At 35.0% G+C, this 24,588-nt stretch overlaps 2 protein-coding genes across 5 annotated transcripts in view; both read right to left on the reverse strand.

Moving 5' to 3' along the window:
- Window positions 1–22,847, reverse strand: part of LOC126616695 (ETO1-like protein 1) — a 93,185-nt gene extending 70,338 nt beyond the window's left edge. The window contains exon 1 of the mRNA XM_050284787.1: window positions 22,726–22,847. Within this exon, the coding sequence (XP_050140744.1) occupies window positions 22,726–22,800 (75 nt within the window). The 5' untranslated portion in view covers window positions 22,801–22,847. The remainder of the gene's footprint in view (window positions 1–22,725) is intronic.
- Window positions 1–24,588, reverse strand: part of LOC126616696 (uncharacterized) — a 103,849-nt gene that overhangs the window by 56,438 nt on the left and 22,823 nt on the right. The window contains exons 1-10 of one of the 4 annotated variants that reach the window (XM_050284788.1): window positions 8,706–9,436; window positions 8,458–8,607; window positions 8,208–8,360; window positions 7,987–8,082; window positions 5,642–5,755; window positions 5,257–5,544; window positions 4,040–4,156; window positions 3,507–3,623; window positions 1,791–2,146; window positions 677–1,322 (exon numbers count right to left, since the gene is read on the reverse strand). In XM_050284788.1, coding sequence (XP_050140745.1) covers window positions 711–1,322; window positions 1,791–2,146; window positions 3,507–3,623; window positions 4,040–4,156; window positions 5,257–5,544; window positions 5,642–5,755; window positions 7,987–8,082; window positions 8,208–8,360; window positions 8,458–8,607; window positions 8,706–9,267 — 2,565 coding nt within the window. In that variant the 5' untranslated portion in view covers window positions 9,268–9,436 and the 3' untranslated portion in view covers window positions 677–710. Of the gene's footprint in view, window positions 1–676; window positions 1,323–1,790; window positions 2,147–3,506; window positions 3,624–4,039; window positions 4,157–5,256; window positions 5,545–5,641; window positions 5,756–7,986; window positions 8,083–8,207; window positions 8,361–8,457; window positions 8,608–8,705; window positions 9,437–10,944; window positions 11,029–24,588 lie in introns of those variants that run through there. The other 3 variants (XM_050284789.1, XM_050284790.1, XM_050284791.1) reach the window with 3 other exon arrangements.

Below are 24,588 nucleotides of genomic sequence, written 5' to 3' on the forward strand. Positions count from 1 at the left end.
GTATTTTCAGTGTGTGTGATAAAAAAAAAGAAAAGAAAGTATTTTCAATGTGAAAAGAAATCTATTTTCTAAGATCACATTTTATTTTCTGAATTGTCATGAATACATCATAGACTTTTAAAGTGGTAGATTCAGCCACTCAGTACTACGGTTTGGTAGTATTTCTTTACACTTGTAAGTGAGAAGTCTTAGGTTCAAATATTGTGGATGGCGAATTCGATACCAAATTAGGTTGTCCATTGTTTCACTTAACCAAACTTTCCCCTTCCCTTAGTGTAAAAATATATTGTAATCAAAAGTGGTAGATTTAAATGGTTAATTAACTATTATCCATCATCAAAGAAAAAAAGTACATATCTTCCGTTACGAATCGGAGTAAAACAAAGTATATCCTTCCTTTAGAGGATAAGCACACACAGATCACTGTTTCACTTATAAATCTCAATTTGTCCAACCTCTTACATTACAAAGATCAAATGATCAGGAAAAAAAAAATTACACGACAATGGAAAAGAAAATATAGCGTACGCGTAGAAAACAAACTTAAAAATTAAAAACTGAATTGAATGACGAACGTAAAACAAAGTATGCAAAGCACAAGTTTCAACCAATTGCCAACCAAAGCAAAACATGCAAATTGAAATCAGAGTTACATGTTTTTGAAACTCAAGTTTACCTCCCCATGTAAATAGGGGCTCTTGAAGTTGAAATTAAAGAGGAGCTATCTTGTAACTCCGCTGTGGTACCTTCTTAAAAGTAGCCCAAATCAGATCAACGTACAGTGGAAACTGCGCCATGGCAAAAAACGTTACTGGTAAGCAAGTGATTGCGTAAACCGGAAACGCAGCGTATTTGAGCTTATCTTTAAGCACGAAAAAATGGCCGGCGCAAAACGAAACCAACATGGAAGCTATAGACACAAACAGTGACGTCAGCCCTACCAAAAGCTTTCTTGGCAGGTCCTTACCAAAGTCCTTCTCTTGGTATCGGGACGTTAAGATGGCTAGGAACATGACCATGGCCGTGACGGAGAAGCAGAGGGCGACCAGGGAGGCAATGGCGAAGATATCGAAAGCTGGCTGGTTTTCTAGGATTGGTGCTCCGCTTTCTTCTTTGATGCCGCCGGGGACAGTGGTTGAGGTGGCGAAGGCAACGGTGGCAATGAGGGCAGCCACGACAGAGCAGGACTCGGAGGTGTTGGTCAGCCACTCCCCTCCGGCCTTGACGATTGTGGTGTGGGTTTCGGTGAAGATTTCCTTTGCTGTCCTGCCCTTCTTATTGTGGCGGGCAAAGAAGTGTAGTGGCATGGAGGTTTTTACAAACTACAAATTAGGAACTAAATTGTTTAAAATTGGGAATTTGATTTTTTAACTATTAATTTATGAGAAAATCGGAGGTAGTGATCCATGAATTATAAATCCTTAAGAATTAATCTCTAAATTTGTCATATTATGGAGCAACATATTCTTTTGGATAACTTAGTCCACTCATTCCAGTGTAGATATTATCTACAAAAGAATGCAAAATTTAGATGGAACAAATAATAGTATTTGAGTGATTGTTAAGATAATCTACTATTCGTTTTTCGTCCATTATTTGATCATAGTTAGATTAATTATTACCTAATTTTCTCTATATATCGGCAACAACAGAAATCATTGTAGTTGGTGTGTCAATATTGTTTGGTAAAATATATATCATAGCTAAAATAAAAATATTATGATGAAAAAAAAATATTAAAAAAAAGATAATATTCATCGGTTGAATATTTCAGTTCTTTGAATCCTTACCTCATACCATTTGATTTCCCATTGCATTTGCAGCGCAGCCCCAGGAATTAGCCAAGGCTTATGATCTCCCAACTTTGCTGCTAGATGTAATGCACTATTCCCTTCATGATCCACTCTACCGAACACACTTTCTTTCAGGATATCTCTTTTCATCAAGAGCTTGTACACATGGGGTTGCCTGTATTCAACTGCCAACAACACTATATTCTTTTTCTCTGTGTTCGTATCGTGTACTGCCACCGGAAAACGTTCAAGGATCTTCTCCACCAATTCAGTCACCCCATTTTTTGCAGCAATCAGTATTGGCGTTTCTTGTCTTGGGGTTTTATTCTCCGCCTTTTGATCTGCTGATGACTCTGGAAATTATCAAGCCAATTGATGTATAACAAAGGGGTTTTTTTTTTTAATAACTTTAATCTTGAAGAAGATTTTAGTCCTTTAATGAGTACTTAATTCAAATTTATATGTCACTTAGTACGGTCTAATGGTATTCCTCTTCACTTGTCAGTGAGAGTTCTTATGTTCGATTCTAGATAATATGCTTGTTCAAAAAAAAAAAAAAACAAATCAAATTGATATTATATTTTTGTTTTAATATTTAATGGATATCTTATTTAATGTCTCCACATTAAATTTTAAATTTATTATTATACACATTTTAATTCATTAATTTTGTTTAACTTCCTCTAGATAGTGTACATAAACGTCTTTACCATAATATATTTTACTAACTAGTATACTGAAATGTCTGTACCTAATATAGTATGATGCATTAGTGGCACATAAAAACATATACAAAAAGCTAAGTGTATTGAAAAATCTGTACCTAAACATATTATATTAAACTAGTATACCAAAATGTCCGTACCTAAATATTTTATACTCAACTAGTGTACCAAAATGTCTGTATGTCAACATATTATACTAAACTAGTATACCGAAACATCCGTACCTAAGTACATTGTAAGTGGCACATAAGAAAATATGCAAAAATATAAGTGTACCGAAAAGTCTCTATCAAAATATTTTCTTATATAAGATACTTACAATAAATTGGTGATACGAAATGTCAAGAAATAAAAGATAATTCATTTGAATCCAAATGAGTTTCATAAAATTTAATTCATGGACATCATAAAGTTATAAATAAAAAAGACATTAAATGCAGATGGTCTAGGGACCAAAATTAATTTTTAATCTTGTATGAGACATTTTTCTAAATTTCATCTTATTTAAGGATAATCTCATTTTCTATATAACGGATAAGTGTGAGGATTGAAGAGAAAATTTTCAAAGTAAACAAAACACTAGTACACTACATGTATTGTCATAATACAAGTGGAGAGATTAAAAAATAAGTTATCTTTTCACTTATATTATAATACGTGGTATACTGACTTGTGTTACGGGGTAAATGAAAAAAATTCTTAAGGAGCATGAAAACCCAATTCTATTTTGGTCCCAAGTTTGCCAAGTGATCAACGGCTTTAATTTGTGTTTGGGAAAAAAAAAAGTAGTTTAAGGATTTGATTTAATTAGTGATTTTACATGATTAATTAAGATTTTGATATGATTTGATTTGGTATGGGTTTCTTTTCCCTTATCTTTCTTATCTGCGTAGACTTTAAACAACATATAATGATTAGATAAAGAAAATTATGTATCTAATAAGAGAGATTAGGAGATAAAATGAAAAGTGCATGGTGGCTTTATTACCTAAGCCAAGAACAATCAGCATTGCCTTTGATAAAAGCTTGACAAACTCAAAGCAGTCGTTGTAGTTTACGGGAATCTTTTGGTCTCCTTGACCTTGATCAACAACGGATTTTAATCCTGCATATGTTAAAATTAATAATCTTCTGTCTTTTTGTATGTCTAGTTTGGTAATTAGAACTTTGATTTAAACTCTAATCTGCTGCCACATGTATGTCAGAGATGAATTATAATGTTGCTGCCCTATACCCTTAGCACATCTCTGCATTTTTTTTTCTAATCTTTAATTCTAGATTTGATTAGGTTGGATGATGGTCTGAATACCAACAGCAAATATAAAATTTCCTCTTCACTTGTAAGAAGTTCTAGGTTCGATTCTCACAAAAAACGAAACTGAATCACATTATTGCTAGTTCATTATAAGATTAAACTAATTCTTTGCTTCTTAATGTAAATAATGTCGTTTGTTAAAAAAAAAAAAAAAAAAAAAAAGAGATTTAGGAGATAAAATGAAAAGTGCATGGTGGTTTTATTACCTAAGCCAAGAGGATCCAGCAGTTCCTTTGATAAAAGCTTCACAAACTCAGAGCAGGTGGTGTACTTTACGGAAATCTTTTGGTCTCCTTGACCTTGAGCAACAATGGATTTTGACCCTGCATATGCTAAATTTAATAATCTGCTGTCTTTTTGTAAGTCTAGTTTGATAATTTGGATTTTTTATTTAAACTCTAATATGCTGCCACATGTATGTCAGTGATGAATTGTAATGTTGCTGCCCTATAGCCTTGGCAGATCTCTTCATTTTTTTCTAATCTTTAATTCTAGATTTCATTAGGTTGGATGATGGTCTGAATACCAACAACATATATAAAATTTCCTCTTCACTTGTTAGAAGTCTTAGGTTCAGTGAAGTTAAATCACATTATTACTAGTCCATTGTAAGATTAAGCCTACCCCCTATCACTTAGTGTAGATAATATCGTTTGTTCAAGAAAAAAATATTATAAACCCTAAACCCTAATTTGCTTCCCTATATTTTGGAGGGTAGGTTAAGATAGGTCTAGGATTTCTACTCCTGTCAAATGTGAAATAATAATATTAGTATTGACTCCTGAAGGGACAATACTTTCCAAACAAAGGAAAGTCTCCATAAAAAATTATAACGGGAGATCATTTCATTGTATGAATGTCATAACTAAGCAAAATTGTTAATGTTCTTTAATCATCATCATCGCTAGAAAAATCTATTCGATTTGGAGGTCATTTCAAAGAAATTGATGGTTCATCTTGAAGAATATATTTGTTATCATAACCGTCAATTTTTTGACACATATGAATGATTAGTTGGTATAGGTTCCTTGTCTTCTAGACAAATGATTGTTTTGATTTATTTCCTAGTATTGCTCATTTGTAATCTTATAAATACCTCGTTATAAAGAAGAATGAAATATTTGAAAAAATTCTATTAGAAAATTTTGAAATTGTAGAGAATTCTAAATTTATCCTAAACCTTTTATTTTTCAACTTTTTCCTTTTGTAAATATGACAAATTACGTATTGCCAATTATTGTGTCGTGAAAACACTGTTTCAAGTTTTGAGGGTATTTTTTAGAATTTTATTATTTTCATATTTTGCTTTTAATTAGGATTAGCACCCTAGGATTTGAAGTAGCTAAGCAACTTTAGTTTCACTATTATGGTTGTTGCGAGGGGTCACCATAAATTCTAATTAAGCAAGTAAAATAGCTGTTACCTTCTGGGATTTTTTCTTTACCATTATTTGGCTTCTCAGCCCCCTGTTCAGGCATGGGGTAAGTGCTGCTAGTCACAATTTCACTGTCGCTCTCGGGGAGCGTGAAGACGGCGCGGCCATCAACAAGTTCATAAGGTTTGGTCTCATCATTGTCTTTGTGGGCCTGCGGATCCATACCACTGTCTTCATACTCATACATGCTAGCTCGATCTAAGAGTTCGTCCATGATCTGAACAGACCATTTGTGTTTTCTTTTCTTTTCCCTTATCTTTCTTATCTCCGTAGACCCTGTAAACAACATATAATAATGATTAGATAAAGAAAATTACGTACTAAATAAGAGAGATTAGGAGATAAAATGAAAAGTGTATGGTGGCTTTATTACCTAATCCAAGAACAATCAGCATTGCCTTTGATATAACCTTGACAAACTCAAAGCAGGTTTTGTAGTTTCTGGGAAACTTTTGGTGTCCTTGACTTGGATCATTGGATTCTGACCCTGCATATACAATTTTCTGGACTAAGATTTTCTTCAAATGTGTAAAAAAAAGAGAGGATAAATTACATTTTTATCACTTCAACTTTGGATCGCATAACAAGCTTGTACTTTATCTTTTAAACATTGTAATATTATATATAAACTTACGAATTCGTTGTAACGTTAGACCTCTGTTAAAAAATCCGTCAATTTATTTATTAACTGTTGATGTGACAGATGTGGGGATCGCTTCCTCACTCAACTAGGTTAAGAAAAAAACTAAATTAAGGATAAAATCATTTAAATTTGCTTATAAAAAAACTGTGTGACCCATCCCTATGGATTTGGATCCTCTCCTGAGCAGGAGATCAGGATCCTCGGGATCAAACAACATGGCCCGTTAAATTTTAATCAAACTGCTATAATTATTATAACTTTAGAGAGATCTTTTATTTTTAACCGTTAGATCAAAATCCAATGGTCCATATTATTTGATCCGAGGATCCTGATCTCCTGCTCAGGAGAGGATCCAAATCCCACCCCTACCATCCCATCACCCACTCCATATGTCTCTCCCCCTCTTTACTTCCTTCCTTCACCACCAAAACCACAACCCACTCCCCCACCGCCACCCTCAGCCCCAAATCACCTCATATTCGCCAATCACCCACATCCAGGTCTCATCACCGCCACCCCCACCCGTTGGTCACCTCAGATCTATAGCCCTGACGAGGTTTATTTTTCGACGAGGCTCGATGAGGCCTATTTACCCAGTTAACAACGTCGTTGCAGACGAGCCTTGATGACATCGTCAGTTCTGTGAACCGGATCAAGTCCACCCGAAATTTTGGATCTGCTCGAAATCGATCCCTTGACGACTAAGCAGCTTGACAGAGTTGTGCACGCAAGCTCCATCCCCGCCCATCGATGTCTTCATCCCCGAGGACCAGGAGTCACCGTCTCCATCCTCAACGTCAGCAGTCATAATTCAGCCAAATGGGCAGGTGCCCACCACTGATTCGCCTTCCCCGATGACAATGGTACCCAGGATACCGTCGTAGAAGGTTTCGATGGGAGGGAGCTGGAGATGGAGGAGGAGAAGGAAGGAGGTTCAAATTGTTTACATCACCATTCATTTGGTTGGAGGCTTCGGTGGTGGGTGCTGCGGTTGGAGCTGCGGGGATGAGAGAAATGCATAGAGAGTTGCTTGATGGAGAAAGAGGAGGCAATTTCTTTTATTAATTTTAATTTTTTTTAGACTAAAAAATCATTAATTTTTTATTTTTTTGTAATTTATTATTATTAAGGAAAGGGGAAATGGTTCAAAACTATTACAATAATTTAGGGGAAAAGTTTTGAACTAGGGACACATGGGTGAAAACCCAATACCATATCTACTAGGATATTGGACCATATGCAAGGAAGTGGGTTATGCGTCCGCCACGTCAGCAGTTAATAGACAATCGACGGATTTTTTCAATGAGGTCTAATATTGCAACAAATTCGTAAATTGACGTATAACATTGCCATATTCAAAAGATAAGGTATGCGTTTGTTATGTGACCTAAAATTGATATTGTAAGATGTAATTTACTAAAAACGAAAAATATTAATCTTGATTCTTGAATGGAAATTACGATCACATCCTAGGAAGAAAGGAAAGTCTCTATCCACCATTATAACATGACATCATTTTAGTGTACAGACGTCATAATTAATAAAAACTGATCAAGTTCTTTAATCATCACCATCTCTAGAAAACTCTATTCGATGTAGAGGCATTTTCAAAGAATTGACGGTTTATCATGAAAATGATATTATCATAATCGTCGATTTTTTGACACATATGGATGATTATACAGTGATCTCTAAATCAAATTAATTTTGGGTAGTGCTATTTACATACTCTTTTTTTACCTCTCACACACCTTTGTTAATTTTCATCCATTGATCTTTTTCAATTTATTTGATCCAATGACAAAAATTGAGAAGGGTGTGAGAGATAAAAATGGGTGTGTGGATATCACCACTCCTGAATTTTTTAGTACTTATCTTTAGATGATGATAAAGAGAATGAACGGTTTCAATTGTGACATTTGTACACCAAAATGATTTCACGTTTGGAGAGAAGGAGGACTTTTAGTTTTCCCTTTACTAGAATGAGGAAACAATTTTATATATCCTTCTTGAAGCACCTTATAATAAAGTGTAAATGTAGAAAGGTTACACAGCATGGCTTTCTTAGAAGTTACCTGAATTTGAAGTGTTGGGAGTACGCTGGTTCTCTGGATCTGCTGATTTTTTTTCTCCTCTCTGTCTCTGATTGGCTTGGAAGGCGTTTTTGATAACTGCAAAATGAAGATAAATTATAATCACTTGGCTATGATTATACTTCTATGATTGCGTGAAGTTTGCAGGAGAAATACTCAAACAATTGAGGTATTTTGAGATATTTGATTTTGAATTCCGCTACCTCTGAGAATTGATGTTCTGAACAACCTAATGAAGTTGATGCAAGTCTGGTAGTTTTCTGGATATTTGGGATTCTTTTCCTCTTTGAATGTCTTAATTATCCCCTCATTACATGGATCCCATCGCTCCGCCCTGAGCTCATCAACATAAATACCTTCCAAATTACCATATATATACAAAGAAGAATGAGTAAGGTGATACATGTAATTATTTTTCAATGTTACCAATAATAATTCTATAGTAATACTCACAGTAGTAAATAATTTTTTGGAATAGGCCGAGGTGGCTACCGCTTTTGAAGGCAGAAGCCTTGGTAGCCAGAAGATGGAGAGGGGAAAAGCCTTGCGCATTGACAGAATTAACAAGACCTTCATACAAGTGAATTATCTGAAATGCCAAATCTGTCAACAAACAAGGTACACATTGTTATTTATTTTACATATCATAAGCGAATATATAGGTGAGATACATGGAAGTGATCAAGTTAAGGGCTAATTACCAAAGTAGTCCCCGGAAATTGCACAATGCAAGATGGTATCACCATCATTTCTCCTACAATAATTGTAGCGTTTCTGAGGATCATCTCCAAAGGTAGGGGTATAGATGTGGTGCATGAGTAAGAAGGCATCTTTTTTACCATAGACAGCAGCCAAGAATAGAGGAGTCTCATTGTCTACATTCTGAGCACCGACCAATGATGGATGATCGTTGGCAATGGATGAACACATCGTCTCGTTTCCCATCCATGCCGCGACGTGGAGAGGGGTATTCCCTCGCTCGTTTTTAATTTCAAGCTCCTTTACAGTAATCAGTTTTACTAGCTCTTCAACACTTTTTTCTTGGCCATCGGATACTGCTATGTGTAGTGCTGTGTCACCTGACTTGGTGATTTTTGCCCCGTGAGCGTTCTGGTTGAGCGTATAGGTTCTAACAACTTCTTCCCACTTGCTCTGCATGGCAATTCGGAACAAGTATTTCTTGATCTTCTCTGTGTCCATACTCTTGATCTCGTTGTCATCCATGATATAAGGCACCGCTTCTGAGTGCACGGTAGAAGCCATTTCTTCTCTTCCTGATATGAGTGGCAATTAACAACTGACGGTTGTCTTCATATTTATTATGGCAAGTAAACCATGTTTAACTTGGAAAGTACAATAGCTTCCAAAAGAAGATACTTCTTCTGTGACCACAACTCTCTACTCTACCCTTTACACTTGCTAAATTACAAAGAAAATTCTCTTCACCCTTTTTCTTTAATTTGTTACTTATCTCCCCTTTACACTTGTTATCCTCTATACCAACAGCAAAAAAGTTCACAACAGCTATTCCATACTCACTTCCCTTTTCGTTTTTCGGTTTCCAGCTGTGGACGTACAACATAAGAAAGTCATTCTTATCACCTAGCAAAAGATGACCCACTGATCTTGATTTTGGAAATGACTTTTATCACCTAGCACTGCAAGTATTTGATGCTTCCTGAATTTACTTGGTGTACAATTTTCCAACAAGAGAAGAAACTGTCGGTGCTTCCTCTTCATTTCTTTTTCTCTTTTCCTTTAACTATTCTTAAACTTGACTAAATATCAATGTTTTAAAAGGCGAAGACATTTTATGAATAACTCTACTTAGACGAAAGCCTTTAAGTGTGAGGCCCTAAATATATATATATATATATATATATATATATATATATATATTGTAGGCATATTTGTCGATTTGCCCCTCGTTGAGTTACAGCCTGCCCCAAATTTTATTGTAGGCATATTTGTCAATTTGCCCCCCAAACTTGTATAGAGCTGCCAATTTCCCCACTGAACTTTAATTTTAGCCGATTGCCCACCTGAACTTGTATAATTAGCCAATTTCCCTCTTGAACTTTAATTTTAGCCAATTACCCCTGAACTTTAATAAATAGTCAATTTCCCTCCTAATGTTAGATTTTAAAACTTTTCATCCATTTTAATCACACGCACAACACATGATATTTGTATAGAGGCAAAATGAATGAAAAATTGGATGGATGAAAATTGAATGAAAAATTTTAAAATCTAACGCTAGGAGGGAAATTGGCTATTTATAAAATTTAGAGGGGGGTAATCGGCTAAAGTTAAAGTTTAAGAGAAAAATTAACTAATTATAAACGTTTAGGATGGTAACCGGCTAAAATTAAAGTTTAGGGATGAAATTGACAACTCAATACAAGTTCGGGAAGCAAACTAACAAATACCTCTATAGTATTTTATAATGTTCCATTTCCGGATAATTCTATTTGATTTTGTTTTTGGTGCACTAGAACCCACACGAATCTTTTTGTTTTGGAGGCACTAGACACTTGTGCCTGCGCGTGTTGTTGCGGATTGAAAACTGCATAAAAGATTATGCAACTTTAGTATCTTTATAAGCTAAGTTTGAGTCAGTTTCTCCAAAGCAAGCAGAATGGAAGCAAAACACTAACAATATTTTTCTTGTGCGTTGTACTTAAAAATTTCTCCACTTGATGGGAAAAGGCTTTGTTGTTATTGTACTTAAAAATTTACAGTGCCAAACAACAAACTGGTAGCTGGAAGGTGAAAATACACTACTAAAAATTAATATTATCTTAATTGATCTTATACCTTAACCAAGTAAAACCTTCAATCACATAAATATAAACATTATATTAAAGCACCTAAAATAAAAACATGAACCAAAATCCCAGAAATTTCACTATGAAACTGAAGCTTAATAAACATAAGCACCTGTAGCTATTGCCTCATAAGAATTTCCTTGAAACGATGTGAATCGAGTTTAGGATCATAACCTATCATTGAATAGAACAGTCTGCAAGGGATTGAACTATAAGTATCAAACAAAAACAGGAATCCAAATGACCAAAAAGATAAATGCAGTGATAAATAAAGCTAATACCTATTCATATGCCCTTTGCATTGGCTGTAAAGATCAATCAAATCCTTCTTCTCGAATCAGATCCCTTCTAGTTTGCTTTGAACACTTAGATATCAGCTTCAGTGACCTGCAATGGATGTGTTGTTAGAAATGTGCGGAAAGTACAAACGACATTGTGTTATATCAAAAGACAGCGTAAAAAAGATGAAAACATCGTAATCTTTGAAAAATATGATCCAAAAAATATGAAAACATCGTAATCTTTTAATATATGACCCAAAAATATTCATGCAGAGACAACATATCACCGGCAAGATCCTGCTCATGGAAATGCAATCAAAATAAGCACCACTTGAACAAAGGAAACATTTTATTTTCGAAAGTATCTAAAAGCCTCCAACTTGATCTTCCAAAGTAGTTGCACAAGTACGAAGATTGCTATTATTCTAATTGAGAAACATCTAGATCGGCCTTTCTACTTGTCATTTCTAGTAAAGAATCCTACTCATCACACTAAACAACATAATGCATTAAATTGAATGAATAAAGGTCGTACCCCTCAAAGCAACCAGTCTCTTCATTGTTTTTTTGGAAGCAGAACAACGGAAAGCACCAAAAACTCAGAATAATTCAGCCCTCGTCCTCTACCATATATTGCTGCATCTGCTTCATAATGTGATATAAAGAAAATAAAGAAAGAAAAATGGCAACTAACACAGTCCAAAGGGGGTAATTCAGCCACATCAGACTCATATATCTTGGCAAGCTTTCGAAATAGATCATCTGATATGGAAGTTGAACCATACTCTTCCTGCAAAGCATTGAACAAAGGTGTAATCTAAAACAGCCAAAACAAAGTTCATCTAAAACACAACCTCCAGAGCAAAGATTATAATCGACCTACAACAGTTCGCCTAACAATTGAATAGGGATAGTAGGGTTGTAAACAATATATATGGGTTGTAAACAATATATACATATCTAATAGAGACATAACATGAACATTCAGGATATTTACTTGTAAAATCTAGTAAGCAGAAGAACTCGGGATATTTCAGTAATGGATAAGGATGCTTCCTCATTTTGTCGGATTACTTTGAAACTTTGTTAGAATATATTCATTAACTCGTTATTTTCATGATGAAGATAGTATTTTCACTAAATCTGGTGTAATTTTTATCTTATATAGTCCCAAGTTTGAATTAATCCCCGAATAATACTTGACAGTAAATAACAGGGTAACACAGAGAAAAAAAAAAAAAGAATTTGACAATCATACATGACTAAATCACAGAATGAGTCAGATATTCTCGAAATCATTCTAAACGTGACCCTGCACGTGGAGCATATTGAAATCAAATTGACCAAAGTCTAAATAGAACTGAGCATAACATTTCTTCTTGTTCTTGATCACTGTTATTCTCAATGTGGTCCATTCCGGCTTCCCAGAATTATTATCCGAAAAGGGTTTCACTAGCAATTGGTGAACTGAACTTTTGTCCCTTCCACTAATTTAGTACGCAAAGAAAAGATTGGAAGGGAAACAAAATCCAACGAATAAAAAAGGGGCCAGTGAATCAATACAAAATATTCATAAAAACTAAAATTTAAATAAAAAAATTTAAAATTTTCTGCAAGGGCATCCCAGATTTGAAATTCATACAAAACCCGTTTAGTTCTCTTAATCGAAGCGAACCCAGAAACAAAATAACGAAAAAAATGAAAAACTTTTTCTTGGCATCCAAACACCTCAAAGCCCAGAAAAAAAAAAAGAATAACTTTGCGGGTTTGGAGCTCTTCGCCTATAGGTGTTACAGTATTGGTGCTGCGTCTTTTCCCAGACAGTCAATTCGCCGTCGTTTCCATCAGTAACAATCGGAGCTGGAGTTACTGGTTTGGGTGAAGAAGAAGAGGAGGAGGAAGATTTGGAGAAGGCACTGATCGTTGATTGCATTGTATGAATGTGTCGGATTCGATTTGAATTTGATCTGAGTTCATTGCCCTTCCATCGTTCTTTGGTTCAGAGAAAACGGAAAAACAGTGGAGAAGAGGAGAAACGTTGTTGAAAAGTGAGAACGACAGCTCACGAAGACAGATAACACAGAGAAAATAAACCAGAGAAAAATAGAAGATGAGTTACCTAAGGACTCGAGCTGGTTCAGAGAGAGAACTCGAGCTGGGTTCGTGTTCTCAGCGAGAGAGCTAGTGGTTTCTGGAAGCAAAAGGAAACGGACTGGACTTCTTCCATCCCCACGATTACCACACACTGGGCTGGTTCGGTATGGGATGCTGAACCAAAAACGTTTTTTCGATTTCCAAACCGAAATTTTCAAGATTCTCAATTTCAATACCAATTTCAAACCAAATTTTTGAGAATCTTGAAATAATTTTGGGTTTTCAAGACAAATTGGGAATCCGAAAATAGTTTTGAACTTTTGAGCTTTTGGGCTTTTTTCGGCTTTATTTTTGTGCTTTTTGCTTTTCGGTTTTTGGGCTATAATAACTTGCATGTGCTGCTGTGCAGTGTGCAGCCAATCTGTGCATATCTATAGTTTTTGGGCTTTTCAGCTTTTGGGCTATATTTACTTGGCTGTGTAGTGTGCAAAATAGCCAATCTTCATACCATTTTCCTGAAGCCAGTTACCTTTGCATTTGCCCCGTAACCGATTAAAAAAATCAGAGACTTGCAACCAGAGCTTTCAATATAGCATTTACACAGAGCTTTCAAATAAAACCCTAATTTAGGATTAAAGCAAACACAGATTCCTGCAACACTCACCAAATTGCGAGACTCGACAGAAAACCATCAATGCACTGAAAATTTTCTCAGAGGAACATAATCATGCATCACAATACATTTCAATTCCTCTTGTACTCTTCGAGGAACCAAGCAAATGGACCAAGACCCATTCATCTCAGCTAATACACAAACACTAAAACTTAAAGCTCCACTTATCATCTTCATTTACCTTCACAACACAATTACTACCTGAAAGTTGCAGCAACCAACACCCAAAGCCAAAACCCTAATTAAAACCCCTTAAAAATAATTAATCCAATTCAGGTCTTAATCGCCACAGAAATCCATTATGCATTCAAAATTTCATATCCACAACACTATAATCTCTGCTTTAATCCAATTCAGGGCCCACCATTAACTTGTTAAACACACAGAATTTAAAATAGTTTCCTCAGATTCTTCCACAAAAGCCAACTAATCATGGGGTTTGTGGAAGAAATGCGGAAACAAATGTGTAACATAGGTTGTATAGCATTTGGATGAACAATGTTAATTTGTTTATAGAAGTGATTTGCCTGCCTATAATTCTTGTTTTTTTTTCCAGGAGACAACAGATGTATTTTGTTTTTTTTTTTTTTACAAATGTGCAATGAGATATAATACTATAACGAAACAATGAAAGAAAAAGGCTAATTCTTGAGTACACATTAACTCTCCAGCATGGAAAGGCATTGGTTTCTTGCAGAATAACAAAAAAGGAAATAGGAAACCCACTGTAAAAAATTGTAATGGAATTTTTGACTTCCAATTTATGATAAGTTTTTTAACCATGGTATTCAAAATTTTAGCACAACACGGGTTCTATAATGTTGGTTAAAAATATGCACACTATACATATGAAGATTATGGGGAGTGGTAGCATACCTTGTAATTTTGGCAAAGTGGGCATGCGCAAAATCAACGACGACATAATTTTTTTCTAATCCATTAGAAAAGCTATATTAAAACTTGTAATTAGATGGAACTCTAATCATATGATAGAAGACCACAAGGTACAGAGATTGAAAAAAAAAAAGTTGAATAGAATAAGTCTTTACAAAAAATTATTAGAGTAAATTGTAGCAGTTGTCCCTTAACTTTAACTAAATTGGAGCAATAATGGTTCCTCAACTAAAAATCCATTACCATTAGTCCCTTAACTCATCAAAATGTGCAGCTATGGTCCCTCAACTAAAAATCCATTATTATTGGTCTCTCAACTTTAATCCAATTGGAGAAATGGTCCCTCAACTTTAAACCAATTGGAGCAATGATCCCTTAACTTTAACCCAATTATAGCAATGGTCCTTCCAACATAACTCATTTTGACAAAATTATGACAAAGTTGACAAAAATGACATATCTACACGTTTTGATGAGTTGAGAGAGCCCAATTGTAGTAATGATCATTCCAACATAACTTATTTTGACAAAATTCTAACGAAGTTGACGAAAAAGACCATACCTACATATTTTGATGAGTTGAATGACCAATGGTAATGAATTTTTAGTTGAGGACCATTGCTCCAATTTGATTAAAGTTGAGAGACCATTGCTACAATTTACTTCACTTATTATTCAAGAATGGTAAATAACTGAAAATACAAATTACCAATGGAAAAATGAGGAAACATATCAGCAACCTAATTTGTATAGCATTAGGGTGAACTATGGTAATTTGTTTATATAATAGATTTGCATGGTTATATTTGTTGGTTTTTTCAGCAGGGAAAAAGATTTATTGTGCCTTTTTCAAATGAAGTTTAAGTTAAATGAAGTATTGTTGGTTGTTAAATTGTTGGCATTGTATCGTGAATGAGCTGAAAAAAAATACTTTGTACAACTAACTGCAAAAGTGTTTGAAAAATGCATTGAATTTATTGAAACACTTCTGATTGAGAAATTTATAAAATGTAATAACTGAATTGAAACAAACTGTTTAACTATTTACCTATAATGTCAGTGTCATGAATTTTAATAAAAAGCAAATGAATATACTGGGTAATTAACTAATGCATCTTTGGGTGAAACTGGGTGCCAATAATGTTAATTAAGTGATATGCAGAATGTCTCTGTTTAGCACTCGCTGTTTTACTGTCCATATATGTGATATGCAGTATGTCTCTGTTTAGCACTCGCTGTTATTACCCATCTCCAACCGATAGCTGGCCAGAGAGCTCGTTTTAGCCCTCTGGCTATCAAAGATTATCAAAGATATTAATATTTTAATGAACAGTACATGACCATATTTGCCTCCGTCTCCAATCGAGGGCCAGAGGGCTCGTTTTAGCTCTGTCACAAAAAACCGTCTTCAACCGAGGGCCAAAGGACTATAGGGCCAAACATAATTTATTATTTAAATTATTGAAAAAATATTGAAGGAAATTATTGAAAAATTGAAAGAAATATTGCAGATGAAGGAAATATTGAAAAATATATTGAAAGAAATATTGATAAATATATTGAAGAAAATATTGCAAATGAAGTGAAGAATTGAAAGAGCTTCACCATATTTATAGAAGTAAAAAAAGGTTTAACTTAAAAAAAAAATTTTGAATACAACATCTAGCTACATTCAGCTAGCCGTTGTATTCAAACTTTCTCAAACTATATGTTTCGGTTATAACCGACACTATTTGCAATTCAAATTAGTATTTGTGTCGGTTATAACCGACACTAATACTAATTAATAAATATCTCAGTAGCCGTTAGCTTTAATTCATTATATTCTATACTATTCATGTCGGTTTTAACCGACAGGAAATCCAACACTTCAAAAAAAAAATTGGCCAGCCCGGGGCTGGCTGGAAGTGGCCAGCCCTCCAGCCCTCCCCGATTCTGTGGGGCCCTCCCAGATTCCAGAGCCCTCTGGCCTAGCCCTCGGTTGGAGACGGTTTTCGGGCTATTTTCGGCCCTCTGGCCCTCTGGACCCTTCGGTTGGAGATGACCTAAAGTAAATGTAATCAAGTTTGTATAAAATGCTACTAGGAGGCAGATTGTATGCCCTCCTATTTGGGTGCCTTTTCCATCCCCTCATATTTTGTACGGTCACGGTTAAGCCACGTCAACATTTTATATTAATTTTTTTTATAGAGATAATAAGATAAAAAGCAATAAGAATATAAAATGTTGACGTGGCTTAACTGTGACCGCACAAATAGGAGGGGATGGGAAGGGCAGCCAAACAGGAGGGCAGACAATCTGCCTCCATGCTACTAACCACACTGTGTAAGAGCACTGTCTTGGATATAAAATTAAAAACAGTGTGTTAAATTCAATAAAAACAACAGATACAGTATTATTCTAATACGAAATTTTTTAGTAAAAATCTCTATCTTCATGTGTGCAAAATTTTAGTGGACAATGTGGAGATTTTGTATCTTAAGTTTACTCAACACAAAGTATTTGACTGAGAACTAATATGTATTTGTGAAAGTGTGTGTATGTATTTAATTGTAGTAAAAAATGAAGAGATGATTATACGGAGCTTGATGAAGTAGTGCAATAAGTTGACCTTTAGAGGACTTGTAGGTGGTTATACGGAGCTTGATGAACTTTAACGCTGGTGTAAAGTTGTGTCAATATAGAAAAAACATAAAAGACAAAAAATATAATAAAAAGTATAAAGAATTGAGAAATTTAGTAAAAAAAAATTATGTAAGAATTTGTAAGGATTATGGGAACGTAAAAATTAAAATTAATAAGAATTGGTACGTAAATATCAGCTGTCTTATTGTACTAATATGCATGATTTGACAAAGTGGAATATGGGCTGAAACAAACTGAGCATTAGTATGTGCAATGAATTAAAATTGCGAGAATATGATGCAAAAAGGTGTGTAAGCCAATTTTGTGCTGGTGCCTAGGCGGATTTGGTTTTTTTTTTTTATATTAATTGTGTGCTTTTTTATATTTTAGTTTCATTGTTGTATACTTATGGAAATGGTGTACCTAATTTACAAAGGATGGATTGACTACAAGTTCATTCAATTGTGGAATTAATTGGAGAACTTTTGAGGGGATACATACAAAAAAAGAAATAAACTAGATACAACAACGTTAAATAGTTTAGTCTATGTCCAATCCAATGATCATGAACAAAAAGAATTTAGTCTATCATCCAAGAACACTCCTCATTATGATTATATGCTTACTACTTTTTAAATATTGAACTTGTTGGATGGATGTACTTTGTGTATTATTCTACTTCTATTTTTTTATTTTATCATTCTTTTATTATCTATATAAGTATAGTTTTTTTTAAAGTGGAAATATGCACTTATTTACAAGATATATAATAAATTTACATAAATCTGCCTAGATGCTAAGCCCCTGCCCGCCGTCCGACTAGCGCCTAACATTTTTTAGAACCCTGATAACAACTAATTCCCCTGAAAAGAAACGTTAGTAAAAATTTAATTCAAGTGGTTTATGAAAAAGGGAATAAATTATAATTTACCATTGGTTGTTAGACAGATGTACCTGTATAAAAAACAATGTAGATGATTGACTGAGTGGCTTAGTGAGTCATGAAGCGTGAGAGTACCAGCAAGGTAAAAGGAAACAGGAAAGAAATGTTGTATTTCAACAGATTGATTACCTAGTTTATACCAAAAAAGAAATCAGCATTAATATATTTTTTGAGCAAACACAACATATTCATATATATGTTTTATGAATTGAAACACACATGGTGAAAATGCTAGGGGATATCCTACGGAAAATCAGTATTTTTCACCATGCATTAGTTACATAAATGCAGAAAAAGTATAGCAAATGTTCAGAATGTATGTGTACTGTTTAAGCATGGGTTTAATGATTTAATAAGATAATTTTTTTCGTCCTGCGATGTTATGCATGACGCAACATATTAGATGGTGTAACAAATATGGAAATTGTTTAAAAAAAATAAGAAACACAACCTTTATAGCACAAAAAAATAAAATAAAAGAATTTTGTTAAATAAAAGATGTCAAAGAGAAAGTTGAAATTATATACTTGAATAACAAACAATTTTAAAGAGTGCGACAAATCTAGAGAGTGTATTTCAATGTATACAAATGAAAGAAAATTTTAACAGCGACTGTATGTGGATACCAAATATTCTTAGATGTTATAAGGCTGGTATAAAACTAAATAATTTTTAATGTGGGAAAAAAAAAAAACAGAGTTGCATGAAAACTAACCTAAGTTGAATGTTGTTTTCTATGCTGTTTTTGCACTGCTTACATCGTTCATCCTGCATATACAAAGACAGATAGGTAGAACGGTTAGCAGTGATTTCCAAATCAAAGGTAAAGATTGTTGTATAGTTATTTGAATTGTAACTAATAAACACATAAATATTTATATATGGGTCAATTAAATAAAAAATTTGATTCTAAATTTTGGAGAACATCTTTAAACACTATATTTGTAGTATAATTTTTTACATTATTTTCTCCATCCGCTATTAAAATTTTGAGACATTCTCTTGATGTCATTCTAGACAATGCAACATATAATTGACCGTGGCTAAAAACTGGTTCAGGAAGATATAAACTAACTTGTTTCAAAGATTGTCATTGACTTTTGTTAATAGTCATTGCAAAACATGGTCTAATGAAGAATTGACGTCTTTTAAAAATAAAAAGTCACTTACTCTCAGTTGCTGCAAGAGTGATTCTTGGTATGTAAACTTTGTAACCAATATTGTTTCCAGCAAGTATTTTGGCTTCAATAATTCTATTAAATAACTGAGTAATAACTAATCTAGTTCCATTACACAAACCTAAAGATTGGTTTAAATTTCGTAATAGCATAATTGACATTCCTAATTTTAAAGTCAAGTTATGTGCACGCAGACCATTGAAATCTAGTTTATTCAAAAATTCAACAGGATATGATGTCTCTAAAATTTCAATATTCCCATCAGAAGAACACAATGAATCATAGCTTAGAAACACATATTGTTCTCCAGGTAACAAATCAATTACATAATTGTTTATATCTGTAACAGTTGTGTTTCAAGGTGTTATGATAACTGTAATGACCTGTCCCTAAAAATTATGATTTTTATAATTTTAAATGTGAATTTACGAAAATGCCCTTTGAGGCAAAGAGTTGACTTTTGTGGACCGTCTTGTCGTGTCACGTAAGACTTGTTTTCTTCGCATATCCTTGTAGTACTCGTTGCTAGGAACGTGTGGGCGCAAACAGAACGCAATTTAGAGTTATAATGAAGGAGATATTAACGTTTAAAGTCGGGGGCATTTTAGTAAATTAATTATTTCTAGAAAGCTCCAGATTTTTTTAGCTTAATCTGGAAAGCCACGTGTGTGGCCCAGATTTAAAGGCAGAAAGGATGGGCGGTGGAGATGGAGTATAAAGGAGAGAAAGGAGGGAGGAACCAGACTAATCAGAAAATGAGAGATGAGAGGGTGACCAATCAGAGAAGAGAGAAAGGAGGGAAAGGAGGGAAGGGAGAAGGAGAGAACCGGCCAAACCCGGTTTCTCCACCCGACCCGCCAACTTGACCCACTCATATCTCTTTCGTACGAACTCCGTTTTGGGTGATCTTGGTGTCCATGGAAAGCCCTTGACGAGCCCTACATCTATGTAGTGTTAGATTTCCAAATTTCTTTCCCATTTTTCCAATTCGAAACCACAAACCCCACGACTTTTCCGACAGCTTTAATCTTTTTCCGATGGCTCCGGCGAGCTTCACCATTGATGACCACCACCAAAAGACTCCTCTTAACCTCATGAGCAAGGCCCAAGCCTTAGATGAGGAGTCAGAGTTTGTTTTGGTGACGAATCGACAACTACCCAAATCAAGGGTTTCCGGAGGGTTCGAATCAATTTGGAGCCTTTCCCGGCCAAATTTGCCTTAGTCACAGGTATGTAAGTTGCTCCACTCACTGAGATATTCATTTCTATGAAGTTTAAGAATTTTTAGAAATAGTTGAATTTTCCGGCAAGTCGAGGCGGCCGACCGCCACCGGTGGCGGCGCTTGGCTAGTGGGCCGCCGATGCTATTCTACGCTAAATTGATATCTTGACCTTAGTTTTGATATCCATATGATGTGATTTGACTATTGGGAATCTAGTTTGATTAAGGTGCGTTACATGATAATTATATGAATCGACGATTTGACCGTTGGATCGTCACCAAACCTTGATACATTATAGTACATAATATTTGAGGATCTTAGGAACTTACAGATTGGGAATCTGACGTACGGATCTTCTTGAATTGGATTTGTAAGTTCATAAAATAAAACGTTAACCGCCACTTTAAATTGCAATTGGTTAGGATCCAACTGTTGGATCCTAATGGAATTTTAGTATGATGTTTTAGAAGTATAATGTGGATCTTTGGAAGTTACTGATTGAAAATCTGACATGCGGGGAGGAAAAAAAATTTTAAAAATTTTTGAAAAAAAAAAATAACGGCTAGCTAACGTCAGCTAGTTACTGTTGAGTTTGAAATTGTGGACCGACCTGGGGCCGGTTGGCCCTTTGGCCTTTTTTGTCCAGTGAAGCCCACGAGCCCTTTAGCCTAGCCCTTAATTAGAGATGATTTTCAGGCTATTTTCGGTCTTCTGGTCCTCCAGACCCTTCGGTTAGAGATGGTCTTAATGTAACTCAGTCTAGCTAATCCAGCTACTGAATATATATGACCTGCATTTAAAGCTTCTTCAAAAAGGCGCTTAGCTTCGTCATACTCTTTTCTCAGGAGCCTCAGGCATCCCAACTGATGGAATGCCAGCATTCTTTGTCTATCATTTTCAGAAAACTCTACCAACCGTTCCAGGAAACAAGCTGTTTTATCCGATTGCGGATCAAGGTTCATACAAACTTCACTTAATAAACAGTACAGAGAAAATGAGGCTTGCCCAACCATGATCGATCTCTGTTGTCTATCAGCATGCCTGAATATATCCACCACCCGGTTGTCATTCAAACAATCAGCAAGATCATTTAAGGAAACTTGTAAACATGATGCAGCAAGGACAGGACAGTTCTCTTCAAGAGCATACTGAAGACACCAAGGATGCAAGTTTCTGGTCGCAAACATCTTTAAGCTTTTCGCAACAAAATTTATTTGCAAAAACTAATATTTCCAACAAAAGATAAGTAGGGACTTCATTCAGAACTCATTGATTGTCCTCATACCTGATGCATTGATATTGTTTTGCGACAAATCTATGTCCTCGTGAAGTGATTCCGAGGCTTGATATTTTCTGCCTATCACAATCTACTTTCTCATCTTGAATTCTAAAACTGACATTTCTTGGTATTCCATTCCCATTCAGTGAAATATTCTCACGGGTACTACTCACAGTTGCATCAATAGGAAGCTGAGTCAAAATATCTGCAGGCCCAAATTCTTGTGCACATTTATGGCAACTGGCAAGCAAGTCGGAAATATGCTCTTCCCCTTGCTTCTCATACTTCAACCATGCTCCAAAAATGAGCTTCTCATGAATGGAGCTAGCTTTTTGCCAAGTTGCACGAAGGCTTCTTCGCATCAGCTTGACTTCTCCGAGGCCCCTAAAGACCTGGAATTGTAACAAGTAACGATTCTACTGTTCCTGTGGAGGACACAACTCAAGTTCTTCATGAATTTGGGCTAAAACTTCGACATAATCAACAGGTTTATAACGGGAGTATTGGCGGCTCGGGGACCTTGATAAGAGATTCTCTACAGTAATTTGCACATACACCCCAAAATATAACATCAAAATCAAAATTGTGAATTGGGAAGTAAATATCAAAAATACTTATTGAAACTAAAGCAATTACGAAGAAAGACTTACATAGAAGGGGGAGGGGAGTTTGATGGAAGCCTGGAAAGCTTCCCTCTTTCCACCTGGTGCCATGACTGTGGATTGAGGGCATTGAGCTGTGATTCTTTACCAGACTCAGAGGGAAAGAAAGTCCTCATGGGGCATAAGACCCTAAGCAAATCCCAGATCTCCAAATTACCCAGTTGGGTTTTGTTTGCTCCCTAAATCCGCCATGGGCCTCGCGGGCAAGCCGAGGATTTACTTCACATACGAGATTGGTGGGTGAGAGCGTGCCATTACTAGAAGCCGCTAGTAGAAGGCAAATCTGGTTTGAGCAGAGTTTGTGCTTGTGTTTGTTTGTTTGTTTGAGTGTCAATAATCTTTCTCCATCTGCTTCTTTATATAGAGGTCTGGAAGAGGTCCCCTTGCTGAGATCTTTGTACTTGCCCGAAAGAAGCTTGGGCAGCTTGCATTTCATTACTTGGGCAGCTTACATTGCATTTGCCAACTTGCATGTAGAAACAATATTAAAATGGGAACTTGCATTTCCACCACATGTTTTCATCACATGTTTTCCCACTTGTAATAAACTAACATTAAAAAGAAGCAAGTTGGCTCTTACACATGTCCTTGTCTGAAAGCTCTCATGGTGCATTCTAATCCACTTGCATGAAAAAGCATGCATTTGTATTGATTAAGCAATTCTTTTGGCAAACCTCCACCACCAAAACAAATGGGAGAAACAATATTATAGTGCCAACCTATCCCACTTGATAGCTAAATATCTTCCAAGTTAGTCTTCTTGCTCATTAATCCTCCAAATACCATATTTTATCCAAATTGCCCAAATAAGTAAAAATGAGTGCATTTTAGGTGCAAACAGGTTTCTCTCTCTAAAACTCAAAGTTCAAGTTTCTCTCTCTAAAAACTCAAAGTTCAAGCACAACATAGATTGGGGAAACGCGAAAACAAAAACCCACAAAAATTCCAAGTGATCCCAAATCATTTGGCTGACAGACTTCCCACCAATGAACCTAAATTCCAAATCCCACAAAAAATTCAAGAATTACAAGCAGACATTAATGTCCAAGTTGGACCTATTTCAACAATTTCAAATTAAAACAAACCCAATTCACCAAAAACAAAAAACAAAAAAAAATTCTGTGTTTTATTCATTTTTCTCTCCCTTGGAGATGAGAAATAATATTAAGACCGAAGTTTGATTTTGGTCTCGTAGTTTTGCGAATTCTCGCTTATTCATATGGTTTTATTGTCGGAATTTTAATTTTGTAATTTAAGAAAAATAGATAACTCAATCACAATATTATTTATATGAAATTAGCACGTGAGAGGCAATGTGTGTGGCATTTTTCATCTATCTTCAAATATGCCGCTCACGAATTAAACATGCAAGCAACTAAACTATTTTTTCTGAAAGCCAAGTAAATTATGAAATTCACTACATTTTCGAATAAAGTCATGATTTGGCCTGATAATTATACAGATTGTCTGTTGGTTTATTTCATATGACATCAATAATTGTCTTTCGAGTTTTTATAGTTTTTTTTTTTGGGGGGGGGGATACTCCCAATTTATTCAAAATTATGCTGAATATAAATTAAAGAATATGGAGGATTTGTGTACATCACTCAGACTAGAGGCAATGTATGTATATATTTTGCTTGAAAATGTTATTTGTACAAAGAATTTAACAAAATAGGTTTCCCAATTTGACGTGAATGGGTCGTTTGTAAAGTGTTTTTAAATTACTGAAAGCGCTTTTTAATAAAATAATTTTGATTTTCAAAGTACTTGAAGTGCTTATAGCAAGAAGCACCAGTTATGTACTTCTTGTAAAAAATACTAGTTATGTGCTGCATTGTTTTGGTTACTCTCCACTTTAAGGCTTTAAGCTGCATTGTTTCAAAATTTAGCAAAACGAAAGA

This window comes from Malus sylvestris, chromosome 3 (genome assembly GCF_916048215.2).
Source record: "Malus sylvestris chromosome 3, drMalSylv7.2, whole genome shotgun sequence".
Classification (NCBI taxonomy): domain Eukaryota; kingdom Viridiplantae; phylum Streptophyta; class Magnoliopsida; order Rosales; family Rosaceae; genus Malus; species Malus sylvestris.